The 19,738-nt window shown below is 42.6% G+C and overlaps 1 gene segment (V, D, J or C); it reads right to left on the bottom strand.

Annotated features, from left to right (window-relative positions):
* Positions 1–217: 217 nt before the first annotated feature.
* The window catches only part of LOC118834193, a 34,449-nt gene continuing 14,928 nt past the window's right edge, over positions 218–19,738 (bottom strand). Inside the window, 2 exon segments of the V gene segment in view lie at positions 218–237; positions 334–470. Coding sequence covers positions 218–237; positions 334–470 — 157 coding nt within the window.

The following is a 19,738-nucleotide window of genomic DNA, read 5'->3' as shown; positions in this document are numbered from 1 at the left end:
CCAGAGGTGCTAGAACTTCCTGAATACCCCATATACCCCGAAACTCCTTTAAAAGGTCATCTACTATAGGGGCCTCCACTTCCTCTCCTCTCACTCAACCCCTTATAATATGGCATTCAACCTTATCATTTCACCTAAAAATACACTCTCCAAAATGACCAGTGATCTCAGTGGCCAGATCTAAATGTGCAAGTGCAAGAATGATCCCCAAAAAGGATTACATCCATGAATTGTGAACTACACAGAGAAAGGAGAAAGCTGAGGACATGAGAAAGAAGCAAAGATACCAATCAGGCAGAAAGTCTAAGCGACCCAGCAACTTTGCTTCCTTACTCTTGAAGAGAGGCTTCTTTGGAGGCATGCCTACCTGGCTCTGGATTCTGGGACTTCCGTCTTCACTGTCCAGGTTGGAACGCTGTTTAGGGGCTTGCCAGTTGGCAAATTCTTCCACGTTGAGATCATGGCAAAGTCTGGGAAGGAGTTATGGAGAGACAGATGCATGTCTCTGGGCTCCAGGTCAGTGGAAAAAATGAGCAAAAGGTTTGGGTCACCATTGCTTCCTGCAGAGAAAGGCATCCATTAGATCTAAACATTGTTTTGTTTTTTTTAAGGCACACAAACATCCTCATTCTTTGAAAGAAAAAGACATCTCAGAGAGAAACATGGGCTAGGCAATGAAGATGGACAGCAATGCAGAGGGAGATTTACCAGAGGAGCACAGAGAGAGGAACATATGTAAAGACAAAGTAACAGCCAGACAAACGAGGAGGAAAGCATGGAGAGCGCGATCTAGACAAAGGAAAGGAAAGGAAGGAGGAGGCATGGGGGGGGGGGTGGTAAAAAGAGAGGAAGGAGGAGGGATGGGGTTGTAGCCAGAATGGCCTTTGTTTTCTTTGAATGACTCAGCTTACCTCATTGAGCCTCTGGACACTGTGGCTTGCTCTTCCGGGGCAGGAAGCCCAAAGAGCATTCCAGGAAGCAGACAACTTCCTGTGTGATGAGTCATGGGGCTGGCTGAGGGGAGGTGTTAACGGCTACGCTAGGGGGAGGGGCCAAGTCAAGAACCAATCGGCCCTGGTCGTTCAGGCGGTGCTTGATGATGTCAAAAACTCTATAAGAGGGGAGAGGACAGCTTGAAGATCCTCTTTTCCTTTTCCGGTTGGAGCCAGAGACAGTTACAGCGACAGTTACAGCGACAGTTACAGCTACAGTTACAGCCACAGCCACAGCTGAAGCAGGAGCTGCCAGTAGCAGAGCTGACCTACGGGAGGAAGCTGAACAAAGACTTCAGTCCAGTGGGTAATCTTATTACCATAGAGGGGGAAACATGATTTTGCTTTACGCAATCATGCTTCTCTGTAGCCTCCTGGTTACTCTTTCAAGGCGTACTTATTGGGCCTGGAAGCTTTTGATCAATATATCAAAATGGGGTTGCTGGTTCATGGGTTGGTTACTGTGGAGCCTAAATAAATGTTTTGATTCTTCTGCCTTCTACTTTGAGAGTTTCTTATATCCGGCGGTTCCGAACGTTTCAGACATGTTTATGATCCTCTTTGAGATTATAAACTCTGCCCTCCTAATACATTTGGCGACGAGGATGGGATTGCTAGGTATAAGATCTCTATTTAGAAGCAGAACAATTCCAGAGGAAGAGATGAATATCCCAGGATGGGAGGATCCATTTTATTCCTCCCTAGCAAAAGAATTGGCTAAAAAAGCTGGACCCTGTGAAAACTGGGAACCAAGGCTACGGAGAGGAGATCCTAGGGATTTGGAAAAGTGTTTACGAGAAGTTGGGATTCAGTCAGGGGCATCACTATCTAGGCAAAGCTGGATAGTGTTATCAGCCTACCGGCTAGTATACGAAAGATTGAGATTAAGTGAAAGACATGGGGGCACTCCTACCCCACAGGAAGAAGGGGAATCTCAGATAGCAGGAGACCAAACTGACTCAAATGAGAACTTTTCTATTAATGTGGCTAAGAGCAACAGGAGACCAAAAAAGCCCAGAGTGCATTTCAACCCAGCCCAGAAAGAGCCTGACTGCCTGCTTCGTCCTAGCCATGGTGGCAGAGGAAGTGAGTGGGGAGAGAATGAGACAATGTTAGGGGCTGAGGCACAAAACACTACTGGGGTTCAGGATGTGCCTCACACAGAGAATAGGAGATGGTTAAATGATCAGACAAGGGCTCGACCCATACAAAGGAGGAAGACAGAAACCCAAGGTGAAGATTCAGTTACAAGGGAAATTCAGGAAGATTTCTCACCGCAAGAGGTCACAGATATTTTGAGTAGATTCAGCCAAAGAATAGGAGAACCATTGATATCTTGGACGGTAAGACTCAGTGATCAAGGGGCCAGTGGAATATCAGTGGATAGGACAGACTGCATGAGATTCATAGGTATCAGCCATGATCCTCTAGTTCAACAAGCTTTTAGGGAACATCATCAGCAAGGAGATGGTGATAGCAGGACTACTCTGTTGGCATTAGCCGCTGTGGGATGCAATAAGAGATATGCTACTGATTCTATGTGGCCCACTGAGCACAGACCCTGGTATTCACTTAGAGATTGTATCATGAGACTAAAGGAGGAGGTAATGAAGACTGCCATTATGATAGGAACTGCAGACAAATATTACAATGATCCAATGGGACTGCCTCATAGGAATTTAATAATTAGGACAGCTCCCCCTGCTTATAAACAACTAATTTTGAATTTATTACTTGGAGAAGTAGGGAGCCGTCTTACAACAGTGATAAATAAGATTTTACAGTTACATGACTTAGGTGACTGGGGAAGGGATAGATCTCCTCGAGAGAGAAGGGTGAATAACCAGCAAACTTGGCGCCAAAGGAGAGTAACAAGGAAAGAAATGTTTACTGCTTTATTGAGAGCAGGGGTAGGTTTTGAAATGATAGATGGAATTCCAACCAATGAATTATATAGAATGTATAGAGATAAAGGACTTGATAACAGGAGAAATAGGGAAATAAGAACTGCTCCTGCAAATACTACAGATGTTGAACCTTCAAACCCAAGTGAATCACATGAAAGGGAATACTAGGGAACAGGCCGAGCCCCAGTCCAAATTAAGGAAATACACAGGCTGGATTGCAGACCTCACATTAACTTGACCATATATTGGAAAAATGGGTCAAGTACGGTAACTGAGGCATTAATAGATACTGGGGCCGAGGCCACCCTTATTTATGGAAATCCAGACAAGTTCAGCCATGGAACTCCTATTACCATTACAGGACTAGGAGGGACTGAAATATCAGCCAGGCAAGTTAAATTAATGATGAAAATTGGACAGTTGCCCAAGAAAGAATATAGTGTGGTTATTGTGCCTATTCCCGAATACATCATTGGAATAGACATATTGAAGGGTATGACCTTAAATTTACCCGAAGGGAAATACCAATTTGCTGTGAGGAAAATGGGCATTAATGCAGTCTTAGTGGGGAAAATCAAGATGGATCCAATCACTTTGCCCGAACCTTCTAAAATAATTACTTTGAGGCAATATCGTGTGCCAGGTGGGCAAGATGAAATTGCCAACACTATAAGAGAATGTGTTGAGGCAGGAGTGTTAGTCCCTACAACTACTCAATGGAACAACCCTGTCTGGCCAGTCCGAAAGTCAGATGGAACATGGAGGATGACAGTAGATTATAGACAGCTGAACAAAGTGACTCCTCCCTTGTATGCTGCTGTCCCAGACACGGTTACTTTAATAGAGAGAATACAAAAACGTGAAGGGACTTGGTATGCAGTTATTGATTTGGCCAATGCCTTCTTTACAATCCCAATAGACCCCAAGCAATGGAATCAGTTTGCTTTTACTTGGCAAGGCCGACAGTATACATTTACACGCCTGCCACAAGGATATATTCATAGCCCAACTATTTGCCACAGGATTGTAGCTGAACATTTGGATGAATTAAAGTTACCTGGTGTACAGCTTACACATTACATAGATGACATCATGATACAGGGAAAGAATATAAAGGAGGTGGAGGAGAGTTTAGCATTATTAATTGACCATATGAAAAGCAAAGGATGGGAAATCAACCCCGCAAAGGTTCAAGGTCCAGCTCAAACTGTAAAATTCTTGGGGATACAGTGGAATAGAGGACTGCGAGAAATTCTCCCACAAGCTCGACAAAAAATCCAGGATTTTCCCACCCCTACCAATAACAAAGAGGCCCAAAAGTTCATAGGGCTGTTTGGTTATTGGAGACACCACATCCCACATTTGGGACAGATTTTAAAACCCTTGTATAAAGTCACCAGAAAGAAATATGAATTTGACTGGGGACTTGAACAAAGTAGAGCTTTTGAGGAAGCAAAGGCTGCTATTCAATTAGCTCTAGACTTATGGCCTATGCAAAATGGGCCAGTGGAGTTACAAGTGACTGTACAAGATGACTATGCAAATTGGAGTCTGTGGCAAAAACAACAAAGCCGAAGTGTACCTTTAGGCTTTTGGTCAAGGAAACTGCCCTCATCTGGAGTGCAATATACACCTTTTGAGAAGCAGCTGTTAGCTGCATATTGGGCTTTAGTAGAAACTGAGCAACTAACTCTGGGTCATGAAGTGGTATTAAGGCCTGGAATTCCAATTATGACTTGGGTAATGAGTACCCCAGCTTCTCACAGAATTGGACATGCACAAGAGGCAAGCATAATCAAATGGAAGTGGTATATTCAGAATAGGTCCAGAGCAGGCAAAAATGGAGTTTCTGCTCTACATGAATCTGTGGCGAACATTGATACTGAGAGCAATGAAAAGCCCCTTGAATCTAGGCAACAGATGGTACCATCCTTAGTGAAATGGAATAATGGATATGACGGACTAAATGAAGAACAGAAGAAACATGCTTGGTTTACTGATGGGACAGCAAAATATTTAGGACAGAAGAGACATTGGAAAGCAGTAGCCTATAACCCCTGTACAAGGAGAACTCTGGAAAGTTCTGGGATAGGTGGAAGTAGCCAATATGCTGAACTGATGGCAGTGCATCAGGCCATCAGAGCAGAGAAAGGAGGACAGTGTCATATATTTACTGACTCGTGGGCGGTAGCTAATGGATTAGCTACGTGGATGCCTATATGGAGGAATCAGAATTGGGAGATTCATGGCAAACAAGTTTGGGGTAAAGAGTTATGGGAAAATATATGGGACATGTCTTTGGTTACAGATCTGTCAGTTTTTCATGTTGATGCTCATGCAACCCTGACCACACCAGAACGTGAGTACAATGCACATGCGGATCGACTAGCAAAGATTGCTACTGAATGTATTGTCCCTACTCCGACTCCAACTGATGACCCAGCCTTAGCAAGATGGGTCCACCAGACTGCTGGCCATTTAGGGGTCCAGGAGCCAATTCCACTTTGAAATAGCTCCTGAAGATTTCTCTCATGTTAAGTTTAAGTCCTGCTTTGGCCTCCTTGGCCAGGTTCCTACCTTGGCCTCATGGGGGCCAAACCGACCAAGGTTCTTCAGCCCTCTTTTATACTACCACCCTTTGAAGCAAATAAACACTCATACCTTTCTTGGAGTTCTTCAAGGAAATAAGTAAGGCTTGGAGTCATTCTGGTCACCCTTTGTTAGGCAGAAGCTGAGATTTTTCTGTTACTAGTTGTAAAAAACAAAACTTAGTGCAGGTAGTCAGATTGAAAGTACTTTTAATTGTATTCCTGTGATTGGCTTTGAAAGGAAAAAAACCTAATTATACAAGCATCCTGCTGTTCTACCCTCCTATTCAGTGTTGCTTTTCAGTAACCTACTTGACTGCTGAAGCCCTGGTTTCCAGGGACTTGCTAATACAGTTATTTACTCAAAGGGAGAGAAATAAGCTGCAGACTCATTGCAGACCCAACTCGCTCTGCCATACATATAGACAGAGTGCTGCCCAAGGATTCTCCCAACTTGCATTCTTTGAACAAAAAAACAAAATCCATTTATTGCAAGGACCAGGTAAGCAACTGCCTAAACCAGATTAATTCAAGGCTCAAGACAAAATGTTTCCTAACCCACTGTGGTGGCACCCGCCCTCCCCAAATGCTGGACTGAAAAATCCCAGTTTTAGTTTATCCCTGGAACTAGATCCCTTTGATCTCCTATGAAGCACTTTAATGGGAATGAGGAATAGAAGAACAAGTTTATTTCATTAAAAAAAGCCAAGAGTACAAGAAAATACTTGCCATCAAGCAGAGAAACAAGGGTAAAGTAAGACAGAGCTGTGTATTATGAAGGCAGAATTTATGATTTCAAAGAGAATCATATATATATGTCTGAATGGTTCAGAACCGCAGGATATAAGGAATTCTCTAGGTAGAAGGCAGAAGAATTAAAGCATTTATTCAAGCTCCAAAGTAGCAGACCCACAAACCAGTGTCCCCATTTTGATATCCTGGTCAAAAGCTTCCAGGCCCAATAAGTCTGCCTCACAAGAGTAACCAGGAGGCTACAGAAAAACATGATGGCATTAAACAAAATCATATTCGTGCTTCCCCCTTCCGGTAAGAAGATTACCCACTGGCCTCAAGCCCTTGCTCAGCACTGCCTGGTCCACACTCGGGTCATCCCTGCTACCAGCAGCTCCTGCTTCTTCAGCTCCTTTGGCTTGGGCTTTGTCTTCAGCTTCGGCTGTAGCTGTTGCTGGCTCCAACAAGTCTCAATCTCTAAGCGGTGTTCTCTCCTCTTATAGGGTTTTAGACGTCATCTGAATGATCAGAATTTAGGCTCCATGATTGGCTCTTGAGTTAGTCCCTCCCCTTAGGACCCTGGGAGGTTCACATCCAAGTAGATTAGGTTAACACCTAATAGGGGTTAGAGCCTGGGGTTTAGCACTTAGTAAGACTCAATGAAATACACTGAATGAAATACACTGAATGAAATACAATGAAATACACTCAAAGGAAACAAAAGCCAAACTATTCAAGGGCACTTGGTTGAACTAAGTGCTAAGGAGCCCATTTTGCTTACCGACACAAGCTGTCAGATTTTTTTCATCTATTGAACCATTGCTTTGATTTCTTAAAAGAGACTTACAAAAAAACAAATCTTCCAAAATTCCCCTTTTAAAACAAGACAAACTTGGGTAAGTTACATTTTGCCTTCAGTTTCTCTGTCTGAAAAGTTTGAATGCAGGATTTTTCCTCTCATTCCTATTGTTTCTTCTAGTGAAGAAATTTTGTTTTTGAGTTCAGCATTCTACACCACAACAAGCTACTTAAACTCCTTGGCCTCAGTTTACCTTCTAATAAAAAGGTTTCTTGCAGATTGAGGACTCCTTGTTCTGTAATGTAACCACACCTGTTTTCAGGTCCCTCCCAACTTGAAGTCTATAATCTTGGGATATGAAAATGACACTATAGACACTGCCATTCTCAGTCTAACCTTCACTTAACCCTAATGGCATCGAATGCTATTTCTTCTAACAAGTAGTGACTTCAGTCAGACATCTGTGTTCTTGAGTCATTTCATCACCCTCCAGAAAGCTACTGGGCACACACCACCCAGTCTAGTTCTAGTGTTCCTTGAAAAGGGGACCATCTGATGACTACATTGGGGAGCACTTTTCTTTCCCCCTCTCTCTAATCTAAACCCCTCATTTCACTTCCCTAAAAATGGGAGAGAGAAGAGAAGGGACTTCCCAGTATCCCTCAGGCAGCCAAAACAAGGGAGAACTCCCTCTCCCCCCAGCCCACTGAGCTGCCTAGCTTAGCTCCCCAGAGTTGGGCCCCAGGGGCATATAGTCCACACTGCAGCCACCAGACAGAGCCAAGCTCCCACCCTCTCTTTTTCAATTTTACTAAGAAACTGACCTTCAAGAGCCACTCATTTCTGAGAGAGCTTGAATTAACTTCTTCATTCAGTCATGTCCGACTCTTTGTGACCCCATGGACCACATCACCTTCTTCTGTTGTCATATCTTTTAGCATTTTAATAAGACTTTAATCGGGTTTCCTTGGCAAAGATAGAGTGGTCTGCCATTTCCTTCTCCAGTGGGTCACCTATTGGCAGAGCTCTTCACTATGACCTGTCTGTCTTGGGCAACTCTGGAGGGCAAAGCTCCTTGTTTCATTGACCTACCTGAGCCCCTGTACCACAATAACGTAGTGGTCCAGGAGGAATGAACTGATGACCCAGGCTCTACTTAGAGTGTGGAAGGAATTTTTAAAAACTAAAAACAATTTAGTTCCAGTATATCGTCCTCAGGTGATGCCCATTCCCTCCCCTCCTATCTCCACCCACCCAGCTCAGCCACTTCAGGTGGGGAAGGGAGAGGGGCTGACTGGGTTTAGGCTAAGAAGACTGTTTTTGCTGAGTCAGCAGATCCCAGTGAGCATGCTCCAAATCCCCTTCCTTACCATGTAAAAGGAAGCTGGATGAACTCCTTAGTTGTAGGACAGAAGTTAAGTTTATGCTCTATTTTCTGTGTGAAGAGTTAACCACGGAGAAAATATCTTTTTTTGTTGTTTTTTTCTTCTGTCTTTTCTTTCAGAAATGTTTCCTTAAGATTTTTCTCTTTCAAGATTAGAATCCTGTCAAGTGGTCTCTATTTTTTAAAAGATGTTTTATGGTTTTGCTTTCTCCTACGAAAATTTCCTTTTTTTACCCCAATAAATAATCATTTTATTTCGAGGGGACATAGTAGGGGTATGGGGGGAGTCCTGCTGTGAAATCAGGGCTGAGGTGGCTACTGAAGCATTGTTAGTGTGGAGCCTCACACACAGTAGGTGAGTAGAAAATACTCCTTTGCATTAGGTCATCTTTCTAGGTCTTGTGTTTTCTCTTTTTCAATTTAAAAATGATAAATGAAACCTTGACTTTTTCTTGGAGGTGTAAATCTTGAGAACCCAAGTGTTGCTATTTAAGATTATTTCTCAAATCTCCAATTGCTCATTTGTAAAGAATGTAACATAACTCAACACATTCTGCCCCTTGAGATAGCTGATGGAAGAGGTGCTATAAATCTGAAAACCTAAAGAAACATCTGGGTGGGGAGGAGTTCTCAGAATAACAGATGACTGATGCTTTCTGCACCTTAACTGTAGGTTTTCCCATCTTCCTGATAGTCATTGAGCATTTTTCTGGATCCATTACTTTATCAGTTTGAAACTGATGTGAAGCCTGTGTGGGAAGCCATATTTCTAGGAATCTAGTCACATTGTACAGTGCCCAGAAGCCTTAATCTGGATTGTTTCTGTGCCTGGCACTGACCAACTTTCAATTTGCAAGAGGGAGACATTATGTAGGCAAGCATCTAAACTAGAAGTTGTTGGAATTTTGGTTCAAAGTTCTTTTGCAATATTGTTGTTAAAAAGCTATTTTTGTGTCAATATACATAAAGGATATTAGTCTATAGGTTTCTTTCTCTCCTTCACCTCTCCCCATTTTAGGCCTCAAAACCATATTTTATCATAGTCTAGTAGGGTCCTTGTTAACAGGTTATCTGATTTTGGAATTTTTTTTTTCAATATTGGACAGAATTAACTTGTAAATCCACCTGGTTCTGGAATTCCTCTCTCTCCCTCATCCGTTTCAGATTTCTTTCTGAAATCAGGTTATTTAAATTCTAATGATCTGAGTAGTTTATATTTTGATGAAGTATTCAATTGTTTTCCTTAAATTGTTGGGTTTGTTGGCATATAATTGGTCAAACTAATTTCTGATAGTTTCTTCTATTTCTTCTTCACTTGTAGTAAATTTCCCTTTTTCAGTGTGGATGTGAGTAATTTGGTTTGCCTTGATTTTTCTTCAAACTTGCTAACTTTTTTTAAAAGCTCCTCATTTTAATTATCAAGTTCATTTGATTTAACTGCATTAATTATTTCTATGATTTTTGGAATGACTCCTTGGATAAGTTTTGGACATGCTGCTTTTCTACCTGCCCGGATGATATTCTCTTAACTCACTTTTCAATGGAAGACTTTAGAACAGTGGTGATTAACCTGAGGAATTAATTAATTAACCTGAGGTCCCTTAGGAATCTGTGGAGAGCTTTCAGGGTGAACTGGGGTGATGGAAGAAATTAGCACCTTTATTTTCACTAACCTCTATTGGAAATTTAGCCTTTGTTTCACATAAAAACGTGATTCTGACCTGTCCATAGGCTTCACTTGACCATATTGACCAGCTGTTAAATGTTAATGTGCTTTTTGTCACAGGCTGTTTAGACCTAGAATTTGAGTAATAACACTTAAAGATTAGCTAATATCATAGAAAAAAATCTTGGGAAGTGGGTTTGGTTGTGAGCTTTTTTGTAAAGTAGCTTAGAGATAAGGTTTAATTTAGAATTAATATGCTTATAAGTATCTTCAGCAAGAGGAGAGTACCAGCAACTGGGACAGTTGTTTTTCTTCTGCTTTTCTTCCCATGGTGAGGGAGGGAATCACTTGTGATGAGCTAACAATAACTTAAATTTACCCCCCTTTGAACAAGTCTTATCATCATAAGCATTCATTTCAATGCTTTTTGAAACAAGCCTTTTCTTGGTCCCCAATTTTTACAATCAATCTCATGATTTCCATAATGGAAATAACCTTTCCTTCAGGGAGCTCGGAATGAGAGGCTGCTGCTGACAAATGGAGATGCCAAGCACCGGGGGGCTTGTTCTTTTGAACAAGTTCATTATGATTTTCTTGTTAGTTTTCTGGGTCTTCTAGACTTGACTTTGCATTGTTTCTCTCTGAAGACCTCAGTGAGGTGAGCCAACTTGCAAACCCAAAATTCCTCAGCACTTTGACTCCTGCATTCATGACTCTTGAGTTTTTGTTGGAACTGGGAACCATCCAGTAATGGCTTCAGATGGAGTTGGCAGGTGCTGAGCTGCCTGAGATGGTACGCTGTATCCTACACTGGTTCCCTGAGACACTTGGTAAATGATGCAGGCTTTGCCAGGCTCAGCAGGATTGCCAGCAAGGATAGTGCTGCAAGTTTACCCGTCTCGTATCAGAGCAGAAACAGGAATATGAATCAGCCTTGTTACATTTAATAAGCTGAAGACAAGTTTTGCCCATATTCCTTATATCAACAAAACAAACAATTGTGTTTTAGGTTAGTGCATTTTGCAACAGAATCCAGAGTGGGAAATCTAGGCCAACATTCTTGAAAAGAAAGGAGAGAGAGAACCAGTGCCTTCTTCCCTCTTCACTGGTGTACATAAAAAACAAGATTGGCAAAGCCATTCAGTTCTTAGATTGAAGAAGAAGAAACCAAAACAGAGAGAAAGAAAGGATATGAAGCTAAAACCAGGAGAGAAATGTCCTTCTTGTTCCCTGTTGAGATCTTGGGCATTACTGTGCCTCACTCAAGAGGTTCTCGTACCAACCACATGGTCCTCTTTGAGAAAGAGGGACAAACAGCAGCAACAGAAACCCTTACTCAACTGATGAGAGGGCAGAGTTCTAAGTGTGTTACATTGGGGTCTGTTTTCAAGGATTAGACTACAAGTCCCAGTCTTTAAAATATTAGGATCAGGTTCCCTCAGAGAGCTTTATTTCTGACAAGATGGAAATTAGATGAGGAAATGACAATTAAATCAGTAACAATCTCCACTGCAGAAATCTAATTGATATTGGGCTGCTAGTTTCTGATAATCTAATACCTCAGTTGCTGGAAACTTTAGATGGAGGGTAGTAGCCTAGTAGCCACTGCTCTGTTGAGGGCTAGGTTCAGGCAGGCTAACACCCTAAACACTTCTTTAACAGTGGGCTGAGGTCTTAGGGATTTTCTCATGTAGTTAGTTTTCACAGGGCAGTGCTAATGGTATCTCCATATCAGGCAGTAGTAGGATGATAGTAGTTATCTAGTGGGAAAAAAGTAAAATCTATTCCTTAAAGATCTGGCTGTCAGGCACCAGGAAAACCCCCACACGTATGGCCTAATTATTACCACAAGGAGAATAGTCTTCTTTCTGGGAAATGTCTTCAGATTCCCAAGGGGTTTACTCTGAACAAGGTAGGTATCTGAAGCTATCTTTTAGAAGTTACAGTTGATGGGTATGGTGGTGCCACATAAACTAGGGTACCAAGAACTATACGGAAGTCAGGGAGATAGTTCTGTAAATTGTTTGGAGCTTAGATTTCTTTCATGTGCTCCAAGGTTCTATCCCATTCAGGGCCAGAGAAAAAGCTTTTATTTAGTGTCCATTGTGTTATTTATGTTAGTCGTGTGTGTCAGGCTCTATGGGAATAAGTACAAAAAAAGCAGTAGTCGCTCCCCTCAAGGAACTTCTTTTTTTTTTTTTAATTTAAATTTATTTATTTAACATATTTAGTTTTCAGCATTGATTTTCACAACAGTTTGGATTACAAATTTTCTCCCCATTTCTACCCTCCCCCCCACTTCAAGATGGCATATATTCTGGGTGCCCTGTTCCCCAGTCAGCCCTCCCCTCTATCACCCCCCCTCCCCTCTCATCCCCTTTACCCTTCCTTTCTTGTAGGGCAAGATAAATTTCTACGCCCCATTGCCTGTTTATCTTATTTTTTAGTTGCATGCAAAAACTTTTTTTTTTTGAACATCTGATTTTAAAACTTTGAGTTCCAAATTCTCTCCCCTCTTCCCTTCTCACCCACCCTCCCTAAGAAGTCGAGCAATTCAACCTAGGCCACACATGTATCATTATGTATAACCCTTCCACAATACTCGTGTTGTGAAAGACTAACTTCATTTTGCTCCTTCCCAACCCATCCCCCTTTATTGAATTTTCTCCCTTGACCCTGTCCCCTTTCCAAAGTGTTTGTTTTGATTACCTCCACCCCCATCTGCCCTCCCCTCCATCATCCCCCCCCTTTTATTTTTTTTTTTATCTTCCTCCCTCTTCTTTCCTGTGGGGTAAGATACCCAACTGAGTATGTATGGTATTCCCTCTCAGGCCAATTCTGATGAGAGCAAGGTTCACTCATTCCCCCCTCACCTGCCCTCTCCCCTCCTCCCACAGAACTGCTTCCTCTTGCCACCTTTATGCAAGATAATCCACCCCATTCTATCTCTCCCTATCTCCCTCTCTCAGTATGTTGCTCCTTCATCCCTTAATTTCATTTTATTTCTTTTAGATATCTTCCCTTCATCTTCAACTCACCCTGTGTCTGCTCTCTCTCTTTTACATATATATATACATATATATACATATATATAAACACATACATACATATACACATAGATACATACATACTTACACATTGACACATATATATATATATACACACATAAACATATATATATGCATATTCCCTTCAACTTCCCTAATACTGAGGTCTCATGAATCATACACATCATCTTTCCATGTAGGAATGTAAACAAAACAGTTCAACTTTAGTAAGTCCCTTGCAATTTCCGTTTCTTGATTACCTTTTCATGCTTCTCTTGATTCTTGTGTTTGAAAGTCAAATTTTCTATTCAGTTCTGGTCTTTTCACTGAGAAAGCTTGAAAGTCCTCTATTTTATTGAAACTCCATATTTTGCCTTGGAACATGATACTCAGTTTTGCTGGGTAGGTGATTCTAGGTTTTAATCCTAGCTCCATTGACCTCCGGAATATCGCATTCCAAGCCCTTCGATCTCTTAATGTAGAAGCTGCCAGATCTTGGGTTATTCTGATTGGGTTTCCACAATACTCAAATTGTTTCTTTCTGGCTGCTTGCAGTATTTTCTCCTTGATCTGGGAGCTCTGGAATTTGGCAATAATATTCCTAGGAGATTTCTTTTTGGGATCTATTTGAGGAGACGATCGATGGATTCTTTCAATTTCTATTTTGCCCTGTGGCTCTAGAATATCAGGGCAGTTCTCCTTGATAATTTCTTGAAAGATGATATCTAGGCTCTTTTTTTGATCATGGCTTTCAGGTAGTCCAATAATTTTTAAATTATCTCTCCTGGATCTATTTTCCAGGTCAGTGGTTTTTCCAAGGAGATATTTCACATTGTCTTCCATTTTTTCATTCCTCTGGTTCTGTTTTATAATATCCTGATTTCTCATAAAGTCACTAGCTTCCACTTGCTCCAATCTAATTTTTAAAGTAGTATTTTCTTCAGTGGTCTTTTGGACCTCCTTTTCCATTTGGCTAATTCTGCCTTTCAAGGCATTCTTCTGCTCATTGGCTTTTTGGAGCTCTTTTGCCATTTGAGTTAGTCTATTTTTTAAGGTGTTGTTTTCTTCAGTGTATTTTTCAGTATTTTTTTGGGTCTCCTTTAGCAAGTCATTGACTTGTTTTTCATGGTTTTCTCGCATCCTTCTCATTTCTCTTCCCAATTTTTCCTCTACTTCTCTAACTTGCTTTTCCAACTCCTTTTTGAGTTCTTCCATGGTCTGGGACCAGTTCATGTTTTTCTTGGAGGCTTTGGTTGTAGGCTCTATGACTTTGTTGTCTTCTTTAGGCTGTATGTTTTGGTCTTCTTTGTCAGCAAAGAAAGAATCCAAAGTCTGAGACTGAATCTGGGTGTGCTTTTGCTGCCTGGCCATATTCCCAACCAACTAACTTGACCCTTGAGTTTTTCAGTGGGGTATGACTGCTTGTAGACTAACGAGTTCTATGTTCCACGTTTGGGGGGGAGGTGCCAGCTCTGTCAGACCCACACTGCTCCTTCCCCAACAACCCCCAGTCCAGACTGGGCTTAGATCTTCGGCAGGCTGTGCACCCCTGCTCTGATCCGCCACTTAATTTCTCCCACCAGGTGGGCCTGGAGCCGGAAGTAACAACAGCTGTAGCTGCCCCACCTCCACTGCCCCCACTGGAAGCTGAACCAGGGACTCCTTCCACTCCCTCAGCTTTTCCCACTAACCTTCTCCACAGTCTTTGGTGTTTGTGGGTCGAGGGGTCTGGTAACTGCCGCACCTCACATATTCAGGGCGCTAGGGCCCCCTCTGCCCGGCTTCTGGTCTGGATGGTCCACGCCGCTCAGGCTGGGCTCTGCTCCACTCCGTTCCCAGCTCCCAGCTCCGTGTGGAATAGACCTCACCCAGCGACCATTCAGGCTGTCCTGAGCTGGAGCCCTGCTTCCCTCTGCTGTTCTGTGGGTTCTGCCGTTCTAGAATTGGTTCAGAGCCATTTTTTATAGGTTTTTGGAGGGACTCAGTACGGAGCTCACTCTAGTCCCTGCTTACCAGCCACCATCTTGGCTCCGCCCCCCCCTCAAGGAACTTCTAATGGGAGGTGATAGCATCCATAAAGGAGAGTTGGTGATGGGGGTGGGGCAGCAAACAGTCAGGAGATGGCCAGGATGGGCCAAGTAGGCAAAAGAAGGCCAAACCTGGCTTCTCAAAACATGGAAGTTGCAGGGTCAGAGTTCAATTACCCAGCAGGGATAAGGTGAGGAGAAAAGCCCGTATGGAGACAGATCAGATGCAAAGAGGCAAATCAGGAATCAACTTGGCTCAGTGTCAGTAAGAGGAACCAGGGTCATTTCCCATTACTAGATGATAAAGGTATTGTCCTTCATTGCATAGTGCCTACTAATGTGATTCCATGGGCATTAGAGATATTGAGACAGGCATTTGGGGACGATTTCAGGAAGGCTGTTGACTCCTGAGTCCCTTAAACTGTCCCTGACAAACGACCTGCAACCTTTTTGAGGACGATTTTGTTCCTTCACTTTGCTCTGGAGCCTGGAGAGGTAACTGTTCAATCTCATATCTCTTTTGTCGTATTTCTTTTATTGTCTTTTGTTTGTCACGTGTTGTCACATATCTTTCGTCATACGTCTTTTGTCACATTTCTTTTGTCCTATTTCTTTTAGATGAAATGTCAGTGACCAAGCTCTGTTGCCCTACAAGACCAATCATCTCTCTGTCAATGACCCTTTGGGTCTTGCACAATTTTTGTTCTCTTAGAGGTTATGGTCATGTATGGTTCCAAGCTATACTGTTCCAATTAAAGGAAACTGATGGGAAAAAACAGCTTGATGTATCAGAAAACAAAGTGCTGTCCTTGAAAACGATATACCATTTTTCAGCATAATCCAGCTTCTGCTCTGATTAGGCTTTTCCATTTGGTCCCCAGGACTTGTCTAAGACATAGGTGCCATTATTAGAATCAGCTACCTGATCTGGAGTCCAGAAAACTCAAGTTAAAATCCTATTCCAGCCACTTGCCAGTTCTCTGACCCTGGGCAAGTCTGTCTAAATATCCTGATGAATAAATGAATAAGCATATCTTAAGCACTTACTAAGGGCAGACAGAGCACCCAGCCTGGAGTCAGGAATACTTGAGTTCAAATCCAACCTCATGCACTAGCTGTGTGACCTTGGGCAAGTCATTTCACCCTGTTTGATTCAGTTTCCTCATCTGTAAAATGAACTGGAGAAGGAAATGGCCAACCGCCCCAGTATCTTTGCCAAGAAAACCCCAAATGGGGTCACGAAGAGTCAGACATGACTGAAAAACAGCAGCAAAGCACTCACTATGCGCAACGTTGTGCTAAATGCTGGGGCTGATAGAAAAGTAAGACAGTCCACGCTCTCAAAGAGCTCTTGATCTAGTGGGAGAGACGACATCTAAGAGGGTTTGGTTACGAGGCAGATAAAGAGGTCCTGTGGTCCTCGGGGCTCAGCAGTATCCCAGGGCTGGTGGAATAAGATGGAATTTGTAAGATGTTTTCAAGCCTTAGAGCCCCATGTAAATGCTAACTGCTGCTGTCACCGCTCTAATCACACAATTCGTGGGTTGCCGTGCTGCTCTCGGTACTACTTGTTTATCCCTCCTCAGTCATTTCAATTTCAAATAAGACTTTTTTGTCATCAATGTCACCATCTAATTGTCTCAACTTCATCCACACATCAGACGATCAGTGTTGTCATTGGGTAACTTTTTCTGTTCTGAGCCTAGTCCATTAATTTCTAATTGTTAAGTTGGCCAAGCTGCTGGAACTCTTAGGAGGGAAGATGGCAGAATAAGGCAGGAAAATACCCGACTCTCCTAATGTTGCCCCCAAACAATATAAATTAATACCTCAGAGTGAGCTTTGAGCAGCAGAAATCATTTAAAAGTGGAGTGAAGCGGTTGTCCACCTAAAACAACTTTGGAGGATGTTAGAAAAGACCTCACCTCCCAGGATACCTCATCAACCAATAACAAGCAGCTGTGACAAATGGGTCTGGTTGAAGCCCCAGACAGTTTGGGGGGCAGACAGCTGATCAAAGGAAGATTGCAGAGCCCTCTGCTGATGCCGGATGCCAGTCCCAGGTACGTAGACCTAACATGAGTCCTGGGCTGTGGCTGGGAGTGAGGAGAAATGAGCACACACCTGGTGAGTGTGGTCACAGAGGGTGGGGACCCTGCTGGCTGTGGACACTGGAAAGATCGCTGGTATGGGTTTCAGGGCAGAGGGGGAACTGAAGCTTGCAGCTGTGGGAAGGACTGGCTGTGGCTCAAGGGAAGAGGGGAATATCTGAGCTCTGAAAAGAGCAGCACCAAAAACCTGAAGTCTGAGATAGCTCTCACACCTCAGGACTAGAGCCCAACTATAACATGAAGTCCACAGACAAGAGATAAGCTGTACTACTACTACTACTAATAAACAATAATAAAAATCAAAATTAATGAAGAGAAAGAACCCAACCACAGATAATTACTATGGTGATAGAAGAGATTTGGGTTCAAACTCAGAAGAAGATAGTGAAGTTAAAAAAGCTACTTGTATCTCAAAGAAAGAAGTCAAATCCAAAAAGAATTTTTGGAAGAGCTTAAAAAGGACTTTAAAAATCAAATAGGAGAAGTTGAGGAAAAATTAGGGGGAAAAATAAGAGTAGTGCAACAGAATCAAGTAAATTATGTAAAGAAAGTCAATCACTTGCAAAAAGGAATCCAAAAACTTATGGAAGAAAACAACTCCTTAAAAATTAGAATTGGGCAGGGGGAAGCACCTAAGGACTGGACAGTGATGACTGTCCCAAATCTTTGATGTCTCTTGTTGATAGGAAATAGTGAATGTACATTCACTTCATCTAAATTGAAAAGTGAGAATTCAAGATAAATTCCAAAGGAGTAATGTCAAAGTCTGAAATCTCAAGGACTCCCCCACACCCCCAACAAGTGTCTTGAATCTCTTTTTCCGCTGGCTCTAACAAAGATCTTTTCAGGGAAGATCTCCAAGTGATCCTGTAATGTCTAAGTCACAATACAAAGAGAAATCAGCTCTCCATCCTTGGCTCCCATTTCCTGGCTGCTTACCTGTAACCACCTAGCCACTCACAGGGCAGCCCTGCTCTGATGCTTCCTGGGTCACTTGGTGTCCTCGCCATCTTTCCACAGTTTTGTCATCTTCTCTCAGTGTGGTTACCAGAGCTAAGAGGCATTGTTCTCTCTGTGACTATAGCCTCTCACCAAGGCCCATCTGCAAGCCTGATTCCCAACCTATTGACCTTGAAGGAGGCCAGAATATAGAATAAAACACAAGCAAGAATAATAATAGCTTGCAGTCGTATATCATGCCTTCCATGTGCCAGGCCCTGTGCTATACCCTTTATAAATATTTCCTTTGATTCCCACAACTGCTCTGTAATGCATCATCCCCATTATTATCCCCATTTCACAGTTGAGCAAACTGAGGCAAACAGAGGTTCAGTGTCTTACCCAAGGCCACAACTAGTAAGTATTTGAATCTAGAGCTGAACTTGCCTCCAAGTTCAGGGCTTTATCTACTGTATCATGTAGCTGTCTCTAACAAGAGAGAAAGCCTCAAAGAGGGAGGAAAATGATCGTGAACAGGAGAATGGGGGTGGGGGTCAATGGTGAAGTTCGAAGCCAGAATACCATCAACTTTGGAGTCCATTATATGAACTCCAGCAACCTACATTGAAAAAAGCACCAATGAGCCTCACAGTTCCCTGGGAATATAAGCAGACCTTGAGGAGCCAGTGACAGACTGGCCTGGGACCATCCAAGATGCTGGGCAAAGCTGCCTTGCATGGATTTGCCCTTTGGGGAGGAGGAGGTTCTGTGACTACCCTCATCTACTAGCTGCTTCTTGCTTTCCACATTGTGGAATATTTCACAAAGGTGAAAAGAATGGAAGGGAAGCCCACTGGGCTGTGTTCGATTCTCCTCTCACTTGTAGTATATCATAGCTTTAAAATGCCATTTGGGTGATGTCTATTATTTTAAACGTTTTCTTAGAATGTATGTGTCAGTGTACTGAAAGCAGGCTCTGTCATTCAAATCTGTTCCACTTCTGCCCATTGGAGTGCCAGCAGTGAGATTACAAACCAAGGGAGGACAAATTCTGGGAGGGAAACACATTCAAAGTAATGAGCCTTATCTCTATACAGCCCAGGTTAGCTCTCCTAGAGGAGATCGTTGACTGGGTCTTCAAGGATCCCAGTGCAGCATCTGGCATGGGGCCTACTCATTCTTGCCCTCTTGGCTGGCTTACTCAGTCAAACCTTCCCTCACACTAGTGGGCCTGGGGTTCCCAGAGAAGGACCAACATCATGAAGTCACAATGAAAATTCTCTGTGGGCTCCAAAGGACTCATGATGGAAAGAGCCAGCTACATCCAGAGAAAGAGCTATGGAGTCTGAATGCAGATTGAGGCAAACTATTCGCTCTCTCTTTTTTTTCCTCTATTTTGTTTTGGTTTTGTTTCTTCTCCCTCATGATTCATTCCATTGGTCATAAATCTTCTTTGCAACTTGACTATTGTGTAAACAAGTTTATGTGAAGGTTTATGTAGAATCTCTATTGGACTGCATGCCGTCTTGGGGGAGAAGGGGGAAGG

The sequence above is a fragment of the Trichosurus vulpecula genome, chromosome 1 (assembly GCF_011100635.1).
Source record: "Trichosurus vulpecula isolate mTriVul1 chromosome 1, mTriVul1.pri, whole genome shotgun sequence".
Classification (NCBI taxonomy): Eukaryota; Metazoa; Chordata; class Mammalia; order Diprotodontia; family Phalangeridae; genus Trichosurus; species Trichosurus vulpecula.
The sequence above is the reverse complement of the archived record's forward strand: the minus strand, read 5'-3'. Positions and strand labels throughout refer to the sequence as shown.